We start from the raw sequence: 17,702 nt of genomic DNA on the forward strand, positions 1-17,702 counted from the left end.
TTAGGTGGTCTATATGGTACCTAGAAAGTGGCAATGGTTGCGTATGTAGCCTAGATAATCCATACAACACGTGCATGATCGTGATGGCCCACAAGTGATCTTAATGTGGCCAATATAGTGCTAGGGACAAGCTGAATGGTGTTTATGGTCCACATAAGGTGGCAATGGGCTACATGTGATCCTTATGTAGCTTGTACGTGTTCAAAGTGGTCCATATGGAACGCGTATGATTGAGATGGCGTGCACGTGATTTGTATGTGCTCAGTATTGCCCATGTGTTATCCACATGGTCCATATGGAACGCATATGATTGAGATGGCCTGCAAGTGATTTGTACGTGATCAGTACAGCCCACATGTTATCCACATGGTTTATATGGTCTGTATAAGGTGGGAAAGGATTGTATGTAATCTTTACGTGGTCTAGGTGTCATCAACATGTGCTCTATACAGTCCATGTGATCTGCATATGGTTCTGTTTAGACATCTCTACCCTGGTCACATTGGATCTGACCATGTCAAAGGAGTCAGATAGTCTTGATCATACAAAGCCTTAAAAGGAGTCATCCCAATACGACGATGATAGGATGCATTATAGGCGAACTTGACCAAGTGTAAATAATTCATCCATTTGGGAGGTTCCCATCCATAGTAAGATCGAAGGATATCCTCGATTACTTGGTTTACTCTTTTTGTTTGGACGTTGCTTTTGGGATGATAGGCCGTACTAAGATCTAGTGAAGTCTCCACAGCTTCCAAAAATGCAGTCCAGAATTTGGAGGTCTCCACAGAGAGAGAGAGAGAGAGAGAGAGAGAGAGAGAGAGAGAGAGAGAGAGAGAGAGAGAGAGAGAGTGCCTGAGGAGAGGAGAGCCCCTTCGACTTTGCTTTTGGGATGATAGGCAATGTAGTCCAGAATTTGGAGGTCTCCACAGAGAGAGAGAGAGAGAGAGAGAGAGAGAGAGAGAGAGAGAGAGAGAGCCTGCACGAATGAGGAGAGGAGAGCCCCTTCGACTTTGTTGAGAGAGAGAGCAGGGAAACAGCATGAGGGCCATGTACACATTGAAGTTGATCTTCAAAGATTTATTACTAAAAGAATGTATTTCTATTTTGATACATATATACAAATTCTGAACTCAAATACCTTACCAAATTTAAAGGTTACAATTGGAGGATCTTATTAATATTTTATTATTTTCTTTTTTTGAATTTGGCTGGAATTAAAAACTACAATGCTACTGGTTGGAGAGGGAGGGCTTGAACCCATAACCTTGGGACTCGAGAGCATAATTTTTTTCATAAACGCTTTGGGGCGTATTTTTTGGGCTTACGTATCTCATGGTGGTGTGTCATCCTGGGGTGGGGGGTGAGCGTGGGCGAGAGTTGGTGGCGACTCCGTCCACGTGGTCTCACAGCTGGGTGGGGGGCCCAGGCCTGGCTGGACCTCGCTTTCCCCGTGGTGCGGGTCCTCTATTTTTCTCCACTTTTTTCTACATTTCTTGCATTGCTTTGTTCAGGAGTCTGCAGTGTGTTGCCTGCCCTAGTGTTTTTCCTTGCAGCAACGGCAGCAGCAGCGAAGCTCTCGCTTCGGCCATCGCCATGGAGAAAGAGCGGGAGGCCCATGTTTACATGAGCAAGGTCGCCGAGCAGGCTGAGCGCTACGACGGTGCTCTCTCTCTCTCTCTCTCTCTCTCTCTCTATTTCTCTCTCTCACACAGTGTTCCTGTTGCATCAGACCTCTGCTTTTTGCTTTTTCCCATTGCCCTTCCGACGTTACATTTGCTTCCTGCTTTTTGCTCTCATCCGCTTTCTGATTTTCCGTCGTCTTGAGTACTGTTTTGCTTTGCCCTTTTGCTGTCCGCTTTTGGCCTTTAGCCCTTTGCTTTTACCTCTTGGCCGCGTTCCTTAATCATTCTCCCTTTTAGCTTTTCCGCTGCGTCCTTACGTCCGCTTTTTGCATTCGCCCCTTTTCTAGCATCCTCTTCTTGACTCCCATATTTACTTTTTGCTTTTTGCCGTCATTTTCTGTTTTTGTTTGTGTGTGTGTGTGAGAGAGAGAGAGAGAGAGAGAGAGAGAGAGAGAGAGAGAGAGAGAGAGAATCTCTACTGTAGCAACCTTCTTTCTGCTTTTTGCTGTTTTAGTGCTGCTTTTTTTCCCTCTTAACCAAGGTTCTTACATTGCTTTTTGCTTGTTCCATTGAACAGAGATGGTAGAGTTCATGAAGAAGGTAGCCAAGCTCGATGTTGAGCTCACAGTAGAAGAAAGGAACCTGCTTTCAGTAGGTTACAAGAACGTCATTGGAGCTCGCAGAGCTGCATGGCGCATCTTATCTTCTATCGAACAGAAGGAAGAGAACAAAGGAAATGATCAAAATGTGAAGCGGATCAAGGATTACCGTGGAAAAGTTGAGGACGAACTTACCAACATCTGCAGCGACATCCTCACCATCATTGATGAGCATTTGATCCCATCATCAGGCACTGGAGAATTTGCAGTCTTCTATCATAAGATGTACCTTCATTTCAATCCCTTGTGTTTAGTAAACAACTTTGCTACCTGATATGGGCTCAAGTTATGGTTTTTATTGTTGTTTGAAGTGTTCTGGTTGTGATTGGGTGCGGTTTCCTGCTCCTGATGTGGCAGGAAAGGAGATTATTTCAGATATCTTGCAGAGTTCAAGACTGGGCAGGAGAGAAAGGAAGCTGCTGATCAGTCATTGGCGTCCTATCAAGTAAAGCTCTTTCTAGGAGTGGTTGCTAATTGGAAATGCATGTTTTGTAGGTTTCAATGATTACGGATGTGTGTCCTGTGGTATTAAATTTGATAGATTGATGATAGTCTTGACTACACTAGAAAGCGGGTTGCTGCTGGCTCTTTGGAGGTTTCATTCATGTCCTGGATCGTCAGCCAAGGTTGCTGCCATCCCCTTTTGACTGTTTTTCTGCTCTTTTGGTCTTAACCCAGCCGTGTGTTCATGTCGTTATGTCCCCACATGCTTGGTATGTTGAAAACTGACCCATACTTCTAATTGCTGTATGGAGGAGAAGATAGCCAAGCCATTCAAAGCTGCTGCTTGCAAGGGCAGGCAGGGTCATTGCAGGCAGCATATGAGCAGGTAGGTGTGGGCAGTGGAATAGCCAGATGTGGGCAAAAAGTCGGCTGGCCAAGGGTCTCAAAGGTGGGCCATTGGGCCTTGGGGGATAAATTAGGGTCCCACTTTTGAGAGCTTACATGAGATGTCCCCATCAGCTGTAAGTTGGAAATTGAGGGCCTTGATATTTGTGAAAGAAATGGTGATGACTGTTTTGGGATCTTGAGGAGTGCTTCTATAAACGTTATCTGTATAGGGAGGATCAGATCATTGCAATTTCAGGTTGCAATATTCAGCTTGTTTGCGGTCTTATGCATGTGGCATTGTCATCTGGTTGTTTTTATCAATCTGTATTTACACAGTCCCTCATGGCTTATCCCTTGCTTCTTGCACCTTCATTATTGCAGCCCTTCTTTTTCCCACCTCAAGTGAGGTAAGAACATCATTGGTGTAAATGGGTGCTTTTTTAAAGGTGAGCTTCGTTTGATGTATCTTGTGATCATGAGCCTCAGACATAAATAGGGAAGAGACCGTGTCTTGGAATTCCACCTTTATCTTAGGCTTGTAAAACTCCATTTTAACTAATCATATGTCCGTTGCACCCCTTGATGACCTGCTGTAGGAGAGTCATGACATTCATAAAGGATGCTTTTTCTAATCTTAGTACAATCTGGTAATACATAGATTATATCATCCCGGAACAATAACCCGTTCCGTATCAAGTACTGACTACTAGCCACCCTAACAGGTGGTATGACCCTCGAGTCTTGGTCTCAAATTGTGGAGCTCCCCGCCTGGACCGACTGCCACTACTGACCGAAATGCCCATCAGTTTGACACAACCCTCTCAAGGAATTATGGAAGTTTGGTCGTGCAACTCACAACAATGTCTTCTTTATACCTTTATGTTAGTGAGCATGAGTAATCCACCTTATTCTTTGTTACAAGAGATAGAGCTGTGGAGAGAGAATGTAGAGTCGACACCTGCCTATTTATTGGGCTTTTATATATTTTCACTTGATTCATGGGTCGTGGAGCAGTTGGCCAGCTTCCTTGTCTTCCTATATAAAGGGCCTCCCTCATCATCACTTGTTGTATCCAATCCCTACACATTGTAATACTCTTTTGCTGGCTATTACCATTGTATGAGTGTTAAAACCCTAAGATCTCTCTAGATAATCGTCATGCATAAACATGCCTAAACTAGGCATAAACTCATCTACCCAACGATCCTCGAGCCTAAGGGATGCACACATGAATTACAATGAAATACCTCATATCTTAACCTTGATGTCCCATACCACCACGAGGTATGACTCCAATCCAGCAGCACTCAGCTCTAGTATAAAATGACAAGAGAGTAGATACAATCCTCTACACCAAAGAACATCCCGTGAGTGTGTCCCATGTCCCTATTATATAGGAGGGTCCTCAAGTGACTCTTGACTCTCCATTTCTCATGTGTGAGCCTTGGATGCTTAACCCTAACCTCAACCCTTAAGGTTAGCCCTAACCCATGCTCCACTAGAGCTTGTTCCTATGCTCCCATGCTCACAAGCTTAATGTGGGTTAGTCTCCTAGTATATGCACATATAATGCGCACATAACATACTTCTCCTCTCTCAAAACATTGCACTCTTACAATGAAAAGAAAGAAATCTGTGCCGAATATTCTCAACTGACTTCCAAGTCGAATCCTCTATTTTCCTATCTTTCCACTTAATTTTAACCTCGGGGATTAGTCGACTACGAAGTTTCCTTTTCTTGAATTTAAGTACCTTTTTAAGTTCATGTGGAACATGGGATAAATCTTCGACTTCAACGAGTTCTTGAGGAGGAACTATGTTTTCCTCACCTCCCAGTTTCTCTTTCAATCTACTGACATGAAAGACTGGATGAACATGTGGAGGCAGTTTTAGTTCATACGCAACTGTGCCAATCTAACGTATAACTCGAAAGCGACTACAATATCTAGAAGATAATTTTGAGCACTTTCCTGTTGGCAAAGTCTGAGAATCTTTAGGAACTATCAAATAAACCAATGCTCTTGGCTTAAAAGACCAAGGTGAGCGTCTCCAATCAGCATAAAACCGTGCTCTATCTTGAGCACTCCTGATAGAATCCTGAGTTTGGGTGAGCATTTCTTGCATATCACGCAAGAAATCTTTCGATGCATCAAGCTCAATGACTTTAAGACCAACATCAACAGGTACCCTAGGTTGATACCCATATATAAGCATGAACGGACTATAACCAGGAACCGTATGCTTAGAATTGTTATAGGTAAATTCCATCATTGGAAGATATTTTTCCCAACTCGATGGTTTTCTAGAGATATACGCAAGAAGTATATCATTTAAAATCTGATTCATATGCTCTGTTTACCCATCAGACTGTGGGTGATCAGAGGAACTCATACTCAAAGTAGTTTCCAGTTTCTTGAAAACTTGTTGTAAACCATTCGAAATAAATTATGAAGATATGGCATTATAATGGCAAGAACCAGGGATCCATCGGTGGCCCGACGTAACCACATCTACACAGGGAATTATTGGCGTCCCGAGTTATCCATATCAACATAGAGAGTCATCAACGTCTCGATGAGTTACATACGTATATCCGTAAACCATCAGGTGGACTGTATAAATCACCTAAAGGATGGAACTAGAGAAAGAAACGCCAACAAAGGAAAAGTCTAAAATTTCTTAATCCGAACACAACAAGATAAACTCATTGAACTCTAAAGAAAGATATTTCAACAAGTGAAAATGTCGACGAGATTACACCCATCAAAACATGCAGGCTATAGATAAAAGAAGTTTATCTAGAGAACGCTTATACTACAACTTCAAGTGAAGTCAAAAAATGAGATTGTCTTTGAATGTTCGAGTCAACATGTCAAGTGATGTAAGCAAGGCAACAATTGTGAGCCCAAATTATTCGATAAGATAATATATGTGAGGGATCGCTAGCGTCTCATACCACCATGATATCACCCATACATACCTTATCAATTTGAAACTCCCTAGTATGCCGTCTAGGAAATATGAACAAAATCCTGCATAAAAGGAATGCAATTGCCTTATCCTAGGCTTTCGCATACTAAAACCTATCTCTATATACCTGAGACCACATCAAGGGATAACTCTTTCTGAGTACATCATTAGAAAACAATTTGAATTATTGGCGCCTTTCTAATGATAACTACTCAATAAACACAATAAAGTTGGGGTAGAAAAATAACAATTCATCTAGATACTTAAGCAACTAGGTATGTAAGTTGGAATATGTACAAGAGTACAAGGAACATAGTCCAAAGTTATGTGTAAAAACTAAAAGAGTGCACAGAGCGGAAGCAAAAGGGCACACTAGTGTGTTGAATAGAGAGTGCGAGAGAGAGAGAGATATGGAGCAACTATGCTGAATATACTGAAGCAAAACAGTCCCAAGCAAGAGACACAAGTAGTCTCATAAGTGAGGGAGCAAAAGATACAAGACAAGATACAAGAATGGGAGGCCAGTCCCAGCTATTTATAGGTGGGGAGAGCTGGCCGACTGGAAAAAAACCACACGGGTTGGAAAAAATCCCAGAAAAATATGTAAAATAGGGGTGGCTAGCCCACAATCAAGGGCCATGCAAAAGGGACCAAAAGGACACCAAAAATGGGCAAAAACTGGGGATGAATGTGCCAACATCCCATCTCAACACCAGATGCTGAACAAACTTCGAGAAGTGGAAGAAGTCGTCCTTGTCAAAGAAAAGAATGCAGCAACAACAGGTACTAGGAAAGCTCCACAAGCAATCTCCACAGCAACTTAGCTAGAAAAGCAACAGAACAAGTTGCCAGGTACACTTCTTCACTAGAAGAAAACAACTATGTAGGCTGCGCCATGCTGTTCCAAATATCGGTGCCAAACCCAAATATAAACACAGTGCCATAGAGATCCCTAGAAGCATGTAGCTCCAAGAAGATAATACCCTCAAAATAAATAGAGTCCATTTGCTCCAACTCTGTACCAAGAGTAGCCAAATGCTGTACAATAGCACGCTCCTCGAGGGTCGGTATCGCCAGATGTAAGAACTCAACCGCCCCCTTTGAAAACTGATGTCGGGACTCCACAGGCCCAACCAAATCCAAATCCCAATCCTTCAATCCCTAAATGTACCAATGTGCCTCGGGCACGGTCACGAACACACCTGACCACAATCTAGAATCCTCACACAGAGTAAGGGAAATAGAAACATTCACAGTAGTGGTAACTGAAGTAGTAGTAGCCTCTTCAATAGCATCACACAGTGTAGAAGCAGGCTCCTCCATAGAAGGCAAAGGGACCAGCAACACATCTTGGTCACTGGTTGTCGAAGAAAGAGTCGGAGGCAAAGGAATAGGAGACAAATCTCCCTCGGAAGGTGTGAGCAAAGACGGCCCACTGTTTTCCTCAAAAACATTACTAGATATATCATCTTGGCAAGGAGAAGTATGCACAGAAACTGAAGGCAAGGCAACAGGAGAAACAAACTCTTCAGATGCAGTGAGCAAAACTAGCCCACTATCCTTCGTTGCAGGAACATCTCCAAAAGAAGTGTCCACAAGATCACTGGCTGCATAGCACCCAAAAGTAGAAACTATTTGTCGATCACTGGTATCACCATACAGGTCACAAAGTAACTGCCACACACAGAAAGTAGAAGCATCATCAGGAGCATAGATGAAGTGTCAAAGAACCGAATCCTGACAATTCAGGAGGAGAAAGCCATAGATTTGTCCATCAGTCTTCCTCCACCGACACACATCCTCCGCAGAGGCAAGGTCCGGTAAGCATCGATTCTTGTACGAGAGAAACTCCAAACCATACTCCCTGAGAATAGAAGTAACCTGCAACTTCCATGTCTGAAAGTTACCACCATCCAACTTGTCTGCCTCATCTAGGAAATAACTAGAAAGTGGTATGGGAGCCAAATCTGAAGCTATTATCATTGATCCAACCAATAGGACCAAACCTCATAAAAAACTGTCCAAATCAGAAAACGCTGATGTAGGTCCCTTCCTCCCACCAAAACACAGCCGTAAGAGGCTGGACAGCACCCGAAAAATCCTCATGTAGCAAAAAACGCAGAAGCTTCTGTCGATTGTACCTCCAACCTTGAGGCCACCAGAAGAGGAAAGCAAAAAATGCAGATTTGATAGAGAAAAGGCAGTCGCACAGGGCCTGGGAATGTGCTGTAAGAGGGTGCAAGAGGGAAAGGCATCAACAAGGATTGTAGCTTGGACTCTCTTGACAGAAATATGCACAATCTCAGAAGAAGTGTCCTCCAGAGGTACCAAGGGTGCCACCAAAGCCCGAACCACCACAAAACCCCTCTGCAAAAGAGAATGTCCACCGAAGAGAAAAACGCAGCCAAAGAGGGGCTGCTGTCCTGAAAAAACAGGCCGCCTAGACCCAAACTCCAAGTAGAAGTGAAACGCTGATAAGAAAGTTACTTTCAGGCTGCAAGCGATGAAGCCAAACTGAAGAAAAACCAACTAGCAGAAGCTGACCACAAAACGCAGCAAGAAGAAGGCTGCAAATTTGTGAAAAATGCAGAGGATAAGGGACTGCAAATAGGGCTAAATCTGGGGTAGCAGATGGAATCATTGAACCGGGAGTGATGATACCATGAGAGAGTGCACAGAGCAGAAGCAAAAGGGCACTAGAGTGCTGAATAGAGAGTGCAAGAGAGAGAGAGGTATGGAGCTGCTATGCTGAATATACTGAAGCAAAATAGTCCCAAGCAAGAGACACAAGTAGTCTCATAAGTGAGGGAACAAAAGATACAAGACAAGATACAAGAATGAGAGGCCAGTTCCACCTATTTATAGGTGGGGAGAGCTGGCTGATTGGAACTGCATATGTTGGCCGACTGGACATGAGTAGCTGGCCGATTGGGAAAAAACTATACGGGCTGGGAAATATCCAAGAAAAATATGTAAAATAGGGGTGGCCAGCCCATAATCAAGGGCCATGCAAAAGGGACCAAAAGGACACCAGAAATGGGCAAAAATTGGGAATGAATGTGCTAACAAAAATGAAGGCAAATGCTACCTTCAAAGCACATGATATTATCCGAAAGATCAAAAGATAGTTATAAAACCATGGATAGAAGCATAGAAGCACCTCGAATCCATGAAAACCATAGTTGATCATAAAAATCAATGCATGTCATCTAATGGTTATTAATCATGCCAAAAGAAGCATTAAAATTGGTGGCTAACTCATCGATCCGAAGAATATGAATGTGGTGTCATTTAAGCAAAACTCCAAAGCAAGCAAGTGAAACACATGCGTGTAGCACTCATTAAAAACCCCTAGATGCAAGTGATCTAGGCAGTTGATGAGTCCATATAAAATTTGAAAACTATTCAATAAAATTTACCAAAACAAATAGATCAACTAATCCATGATAGAATTTATCTTAGGCTTAGGAAATTAAGCATAGACCACACTTAAATATTCCACTAAACCTATCTTATGGCATTTCAAATCTATATTTTTTAAGAAATTTTTTAGCAATTAGATTTATCAAAATACCAATGATATTTAAAAATATCAATTTTTAGGATTTTTAAAAATAATTTCTAGAATATTTCTAATTTCTCTTGAGAATTCCATCGTTTAAGGAAATTTTCAATTCCGTTCGATAATTCTCAAATCCAATAAAAATTTATAATTTTAATGGATTTTTAAAATTTTTGGGCAAAAAATAGATTTTTAAAAGAATTTGAATGGTCACGGGCATCTGAATGGACACACCACATGCCAATCACCAATCCTAAATTTTTCAGAAATTTAAAATAACCTTTGTCTAATTTTTTACTAATTTTTAAGAATCTTTTAAGATTTTTAATTTACCCTGAACGCATTAGAATATGAACGGTTCAAAAATTTCGGAATCCTAATGGTCTTTTTGGAATACGAAAAGCTAATAGTTTCGAAAAAATAAAAAGACAAAAAAAATCGAAATGTGAAAGGTCAAAAGTTTTCGGAATCCAAAAGGTCAAAAGATCCCCGGAATTCAGAAAGTCAATAGTTATCCTGAGAGATGGAAAGTCAAAGAGGTCTAAGAAAGAATTTTCAGAGAAAAAAATGTCAGAGAAGAAGAAAAAATTTCAAATCTCTTTTTCTTTTTTTTTTTCAAGCTTTTTTTGAAAAGTTTTGAAAAGCTTTTAATAAAAAAAAGCTCTTTTTTTAAAATTTAAAAGCTTTAATTTTAAAGCTTATAAAATCGTTTTTAGGGAAGGGGGGAGAGGGAGGGGGGGGGGGCTTTTTTCGCTTGGCGGCCTACAACACAGCGTTGCGATTAGTGAGAGAGAGGAGGAGCGCTCCTCTCTCCTCACTTCTTTTTCCAATCAAACTGCTCCTTCATACTTCTCTATCCCTTCTTCTTTGTTAATAGAGAGGAGATTAATTAAATTTTTGATTAATAGTTAATTATAATTACATAATTATGATTAACTCTAATCTAACGATCCCTCATAAGAGGTGTTCACAATTGAAGAAAATTTCATTTTTGAGAGGAGAAAAGAAACCCACGTACACGGGAGAGAACTCAATGCATCAATTGGCTGTTCCACACTGCATTTCAGCAAAAATTTGGTAGAAAATTGATAGCATCTTTGCGGAAAACTCGTCAAAATGCATAAAAAAATATATTTTTTGCCATAAAAATGCTCTAAAAAGTTTTAAATAATTAGGAAAAATTTTCATAAATTGTAGAAATTCAGGGACTTCACTACAAAAATATCCCCAATAAAATGTGTGGTATTTTGGTAAAAAATTCATAAATGCTTATTTTAAACCCAAAAAAAAAAGCAGTGAACTTATGGAACTCTCTCGTAACGTCGATTCATCCATTGAATAGAAGAAACACGCGTTCCAATCGCCATATCGGCGATCCATGTGCATAATCACCAAAACAAACCAACAAAATAACATTTTTATTTAGTAAATATTAAAATTTACATTAAAAAATGCTAAAAATTGGAATAAGAAAGAAAAAACAATAACAATTAACTAGAGATTGCTCTGATACCACTGTTAAAATCCTAAGATCTCTCTAGATAATCGTCATGCATAAACATGCATCTCATCCACTCAACTACCCCGAGTTCAAGGGATTTACACAATGAAGTGCCTCATACCTTAACCTTCAAGTCCCATGCCACCAAGAGGTATGACTCCAATCTAGCAGCACTCGTACTTAGCTCTAGTATAAAATGGCAAGAGAGTAGATACAATCCTCTACAACAGAGAACATCCCTTGAGTGTGTCCCATGTCCCTATTATATAGGAGGGCCTTCAAGTGACTCTTGACTTTCCATTTCCCATGTGATTCTTGGATGCTTTACCCTAACCTCAACCCTTAAGGTTAGCCCTAACCCATGCTCCACTAGAGCTTGTATCCATGCTCCCATGCTCACAACCCTAATGTGGGTTAGCCTCCTAGTATATGTACAGAACAACGAGCCTCTTGCTTAATAAGGTGATCTTGGCAACAATTGCTCTCTCTCTCTCTCTCTCTCTCTCTCTCTCTCTTTCCTTGTCTATGCTTCCGCTTGTGCATACTCCAGCATGGTATCAGACGTCTAGGTCCCGGTCGCCCATCTGCGTTTTAATCTCTTCCTCCCTTTTGCAGCATGCGTTTCTCGAAGCAGTAGGTTACTACGTTTTCTTCTTTGCTGGCTGCGTTATATGCTGAACCGGTGTTTTCTGCCTCGTCCCATCAGCGTTTTTTTCTACCGGAGGTGCTCTTGCCCCGTGCAACCCCTACTACAAGGTCTCGAGGTGCAAGTCCAAGCGGCTGGTGGTGTAGTGGCTGCTGTTTTTTATAGTCAGGATAGCTTTTGGAGGTGGTTTTTCGCGTGTGGTCCAACTTGATAAGTGGCCCCGACAACCTTGCTTCTTCCCCGGCTTCCCCTCCCTTCGGTTGGTTGTTTCCTCTGCGTTTTGGTGGACTGTTTTGCTGCTGTCCAGCCTCGTTCTCTTTGATTTGAGAGGGGTTTGATTGGTTCTCGTGCTTCGCTCCGTTGGAAAGTGCTCGAGAGGAGTCTTGGAGTGCTGAGATTTGTGTTTGGTGTATTTTGTTGCTGTGGATATGGCTCCCCCCTTGTATGAACATTGGACGGAACCAACTATGCCCATTGGAAGCTGAATATGTGGATTCGGTTCATTCACAAGGGTTTGTGGCAGATTGTTCGGTCAACTTGCAAAAGAAGGCAAGGGGAGTTATTTTCAGCTGGGGGACTTGCAGATGTGCATATAACTGAGATGTGCATATAACTGGCATGGGTGTGTGCTTTTCAAGCTCTCCTCCTCTCTTGCGTTGACATACATGGTAGTGGTTTACTGTTTTCTGTTCTGGACAGCCCCATAGCAATCCGTACAGTGCCTTCTCTCCTTCATATGCATCAACATGGCTTCCTTGAGGCATCCCATCTAGGCACAAGCTCTTCTTTCAGGTGCTTTCGGGCTGAAAACAGAAAATTCAGAACTAGACGACATGCTTTATCGCAAAGTGATTCTTTTTGCATGCTCTTGGGTGTGAGGTGTTTTCATGGTGATCCTAGCGCTGATAGTGCCCCTGGGAGTGATTTTGGAGAGTTCCATCGCGAGAAGCTGCTTGCTTTGCGAGATATCTTGAAGATGCATCCTTGGGTTATTTGTGGGACAGTGTTCTTAGAGATTGATCTTCTTTATTTGATTGGACATTTTATGTACTTGGAAAAATTCCGGTGTTGGGCATCTGCATCCTTTGTTAAAAAAATTACTCCCGAGAAATGGAGAATTCCGTTGAAGGGGGGCCAGCCGTTCTGGACCTTGGTCTTGACTCCCAATGTGGTGTCATGTGCATATGATTTTATTTTTCAGCATATGTGACTATGTTTAATGGTTGTAGCCATTGTTTAAATGTTTAACCGGATTTGAGCTGATGAAGACAAGCATAAACTGTCCATAGAATCGAGTGGAGAGGGACTCTGCGAAGTAGATCGTTGGTAACGTGAACGACGTCTCCCTTGCCGACTACTTGAAGGCTCAGGATAACAACTATTGTTGGACCGGAAGTGAACTTCGTCCGGTGCATCCGTTTGCATGAAGTTTGCAGGTTCACTAGGCTCAAATGCCAACTCTAGAACACTCGTGTCTATGTGCTAGGGTTTTCAGAGATAGAAAAGAGTGTGGCGGCACATACAACACATACAAGAGCCCTTTATTACTCATCTTTATTATGTACAAGAAGGTAGTGTTACAATTGGAATTTAAGTACAAATGGAAACTGCAAGGGGGATGTATGCACTAGAAATAACGACTTTTCCCAAACCCGGACTTGTGCACTCATGGAACCTAGGGGCTCTACCATATCGAAGCCAACACACATGGTGGGTGGGATACGGGGGGTGAGGAGTAACCCAAATAATTACTTTTCCCAAACCCGGACTCGTGCACTCTAGGAATCTAGGGGCTCTGCCCTATCCAAGCAGTCAATGCACATGGGTGGGTGGGATAAGGAGGGGGCACCTAAACACTAGAAATAACCCAAATAATGAATTTTCCAAAACCCTGACTTGTGCTCTACCCTATCCAAGCAATTGAACTCACAGGGTGCTAGAAAAGAAAAACATTTGCAGGTTCACTAGGCTTCGATATAACATTTGTTTAGGGTTTTCAGTGATAGAAAAGGGTGTGACGGAATCACACAACACACACAAGAGTCTTGAACTACTGATGTGTAGTATGTACAAGAAAGAAGTGTTACAATTGGAGTTTAAGTACAACTGATATGGCTGAATGAAAGCATAAGTGTGGTCTTGTGACCTATTGTATACTCCTGGCTAGCACTTGGCCCATAGAGAAACACTTTGTGAAGTCTTAACACTAAGTAAAGTAGATGATTATGATGATTTTACTAAGCTCGTATATATAGCACTATATTGTGCTGGTTGGCCTCTTTTTATTGTCCATGACTTGTTGTCCAATGGGTGCTTGCCACATGGCATATGCACCAGTTCCGAGGTGGCCCGCACACCTGCTGGCCTCTATTAACTGCTTGTGCATCCTAATCCTGCTGTTGTCACATGATAATGGACAGTTGACTCGGTGCTTTTGATCTTCTTCTTTCAATGTTTTGACAACCCTTGTAACCTGATCATAGTGGGTCAATGCAGCCCAAATTAGCTCATTTGGAAAGCTAAGTTCTTGAAGCTGGTCAAAGAGCTTTCTTTGTGGAACTGTTTCAAAATTTTGTGAAAGTCCAGAAAAAAGCAGTTTGTGAATACAAATTATGAAGTCACAGACCAAGTGTTGAGAGAGAGAGAGAGAGAGAGAGAGAGAGAGAGAGAGAGAGACCACTTTTGAACTCTTTGCAGTTCGAAACATTTGTGGAGTCGCATGTCATTGTTTGGCCAGACAGAGATGCTTCATGCATACGACTCAACCGCATGGTCAGGTTAGGCTTGGTTAGAATCCGAGATGCAATGATACCTGGTCGTGACAGGCCATATTCGTTTCGTTGTATTTTGTAGCACTTTAGGGTTCCTCGGACATTTCAGCCACTATGGGTTGACATCATGCATGCAGTTGAGCTTTTTACTCCATTGCCTCGGCCATCTGCAGATCAGCCTTGGCTTGATTGGGCACTATGTAAATCTGGTGACTTGATATCACTTTCAGCTAACCAGGTCTATCATAAGCTCGTATCAGAGAAAGATTGGGTTTCAACCAACGCCAATAAGGTGTGGGGATTGCACAAGTCTAAATCATGGTGGCAGAAAACTCTTATGCGTGGTTGGCAGTCTAAACTCCCTTACCAAGGTAAGGTTTTCATTTGGAGGATGTTGGTGGGAGGGTTACCTACACGGGATCAGCTCAGCCGTCGTAAAATTACATTGGCCTTTTGCTTCTTCTGCACGACATGCACTGAAACAGTTATGCATTTGTTCATGAGTTGTCCAGTGGCCCGTCAGATTTGGTCTTTTGTCTCTCGTGTTTGGGAGGCAGTAGAGAGGTCTACTGTTTCAGCTCATCAGTGGATATTTGGGATTTGTCCTCAAGTCGTTACTTCGGACAGTCACCTTGTGATATTCCATTTCCTTAGATGGACAGGACTTTGGCATATTTGGACTACACGGAATGGGTTCATCTTTGATTCCTTGTCACATTCTAAGTATCCACGGTTTGCTGCTTTGGCAGTTTTCTTCTCTTCTCTCAGCTCAGCTACTGGATGCAGATGTTACGGCGGCTCGGCTGGCTCATCTTTGATGCTTTTATCTGGGATGCTTATTTGGCTAGGAGACTTTCTTATTAGTGTACAGGTTTGCATGGTCATGATCCTTTAGAGGATCTTTTGTGGGGGTTTTTTTTGGGCCATAGGTTCTGTGTGAGCCATGTGGTTGATGTACATTTTTACATATAATATAAAACACCATTTCACGAAAAGAGAGAGAGAGAGAGAGAGAGAGAGAGAGAGAAGGGATTTTGATAATGATGAAATGGCCACTGCTCTTGTAGGCTGCTTTGAATACTGCCACAACAGATTTATCTCCAACTCATCCGATAAGGCTTGGATTGGCACTGAACTTTTCCGTATTCTACTATGAAATCTTAAACACACCAGAGCAGTAAGTATTCTTGATGTCTGGTGTATGTTTTACCGTGTGAACTAAATGGGTATATGTACTGGAGGGTGGGCACTCGGCAGTTTTTTTTAATATGATAGTTTCTTTGCAAAAGAACTTGGTTTTTCGTAGGAAGTAGGAGGTTTCCTCATCTCAATAACCTTATTATATCAGGGCGTGCCATCTTGCAAAACAAGCTTTTGATGAAGCGATTGCTGAACTCGACACTCTAAGTGAGGAGTCCTACAAAGACAGCACCCTGATCATGCAACTCCTCAGGGACAATCTCACACTCTGGACTTCTGATTTGCCGGATGATGGAGGTGATTATCATTTTAGGATCATTTTATGCTTGATTTAGGCAGAGATGGAATATCAAGTCTGTTTTAGTTTATGGGTGCCTTCTTTTGTTTGTAATGTACATGTGCATGCTTGTATGTATGTATGTATGTGATAGACAACTTGTGCCACATGGGTTTAGGCTGGGGAGTTTCCAACCCAAGCCCCTCGTCCTCCCCCTCCCCTGGGAAGGGAAAACTCCTCACCGGTGACTACCTAGGCTATATGCCTATGGGAACCTTAACATCGGTCTTGATTATGGGTGCCTTGACATGGCTGTTGATGAGTGCAGGCGACGAGCAACCTAAAGGGGAGAATTTCGAAGATGAAGGCAAAGAGGTGAATCAATATCTGCGTAGTGGGACTAGAATGTGTTATTTGAAGTTTTTGTATATGTGGTGTGTTGGTCTTGCATTTTGTAGCTGTGATTTTTAATTGTGTTAGAACACCCATTTGACATGATTTAATTCTGCTTTGCAGTAGTGAGTCTTGACATGCTGATCAGATCAAGCAAAGGCATCCAAAGATTGATCTAGGGCCATTGGCAGTGTCAAAGTTCTGTTGGATCATACATCACAAGCACCATGCTGTCTTACTCTCTTAACTTTAAAAATCTCTTTCTTCTGCTCTTCACATTCCTGGTTGATTAATGCTTTTGATTCAGCTCTCTTGGAGTTCATAGAGATTATGATGGATTTTGTATCGAGTAATTCATGTTGTTGACTTGGGCTTAATTTTTGTTTGTCTAGCCGGTTATTAGTGAGTTCAGTAATTGGGTTTTTGTAAGCACGATTTTAGTGATTGGATTCTTCTGATGTGGTTTCTGCAAGTGATTATCCATCTTAACAGACTGATGATTTTTTGAGAGTTGTTGATAGTCCAAGTGAGTTTGAGCAAAGTGGTTTAAATTCCCCTTGAAGATAAGGCTATGCCGATTACCTTGTGAACGTGTTATTATGGAGTGTCGTAGTTTTGCAAGTTATGTATACTGCCCTTTTTCTCCTGGTGGTAGCTAACTCGGGGTGCTAGCTTGTGTTTTGGGTGGCTTGTGCAAGTCATTTGTTTATGTAGAGTCATCAATAGCCCTCACAGGATAGTGATGTGTAATGTACAGGGGTCAATTACTTGGCAGCCTCTTGTGGCAGAATAGGTGTACTCCCTGTTTTTTGGCAACAGTTTGAGGAATGTACTGTCAGAATTTTATCATGACTACCATCAAACTTTTGCCAAAAGTAGGAAAATCAGTTGATGACTTGGACATTTGGACATTCAAGCGTCTGAGCTAACTAAAGACGCACAAAGTGTATATGGAATTTGGGATCAGGAATAATATTTTGCTACACCCTATTAAGATGGTTTTCTCAGTACAAGTGAGTGGGAGATGTCTTCCGGTGTTAGTTGATTGCAGGAAATGTGGCTAGATATTTTGAATCTGGATGGGGAAATAGTGTGGTGCTGAAGATCCTGAAAGCAAACATCCACTTTTGGAAGGACGAGGCGGAGGATAAATGGGTAATAATAAGGAATGGAGTTTTATGCAAGGTCAAGAGGCATTTGTCTGCTGCCTCATGAGTTAACTGGTGAAATGTACATGTTGGTAGAATGTATGATAATAGGACTTTTT

General features: G+C 41.9%; 1 protein-coding gene across 1 annotated transcript; it reads left to right on the plus strand.

The window, feature by feature from the left end:
• Positions 1-1,484: 1,484 nt before the first annotated feature.
• Positions 1,485-16,864, plus strand: LOC147618516 (14-3-3 protein 7-like). The gene is made up of 7 exons (XM_086774972.1): positions 1,485-1,663; positions 2,203-2,509; positions 2,642-2,729; positions 15,633-15,742; positions 15,914-16,062; positions 16,371-16,417; positions 16,559-16,864. The coding sequence occupies exons 1-7, from the start codon at positions 1,597-1,599 to the stop codon at positions 16,559-16,561; spliced, it is 771 nt and encodes a 256-aa protein (XP_086631098.1). The 5' UTR covers positions 1,485-1,596; the 3' UTR covers positions 16,562-16,864.
• The last annotated feature ends 838 nt before the right edge of the window (positions 16,865-17,702 follow it).

This window comes from Cibotium barometz, chromosome 35 (assembly GCF_041138505.1).
Source record: "Cibotium barometz isolate CiBa-2024 chromosome 35, ASM4113850v1, whole genome shotgun sequence".
NCBI classification, from domain to species: Eukaryota; Viridiplantae; Streptophyta; class Polypodiopsida; order Cyatheales; family Cibotiaceae; genus Cibotium; species Cibotium barometz.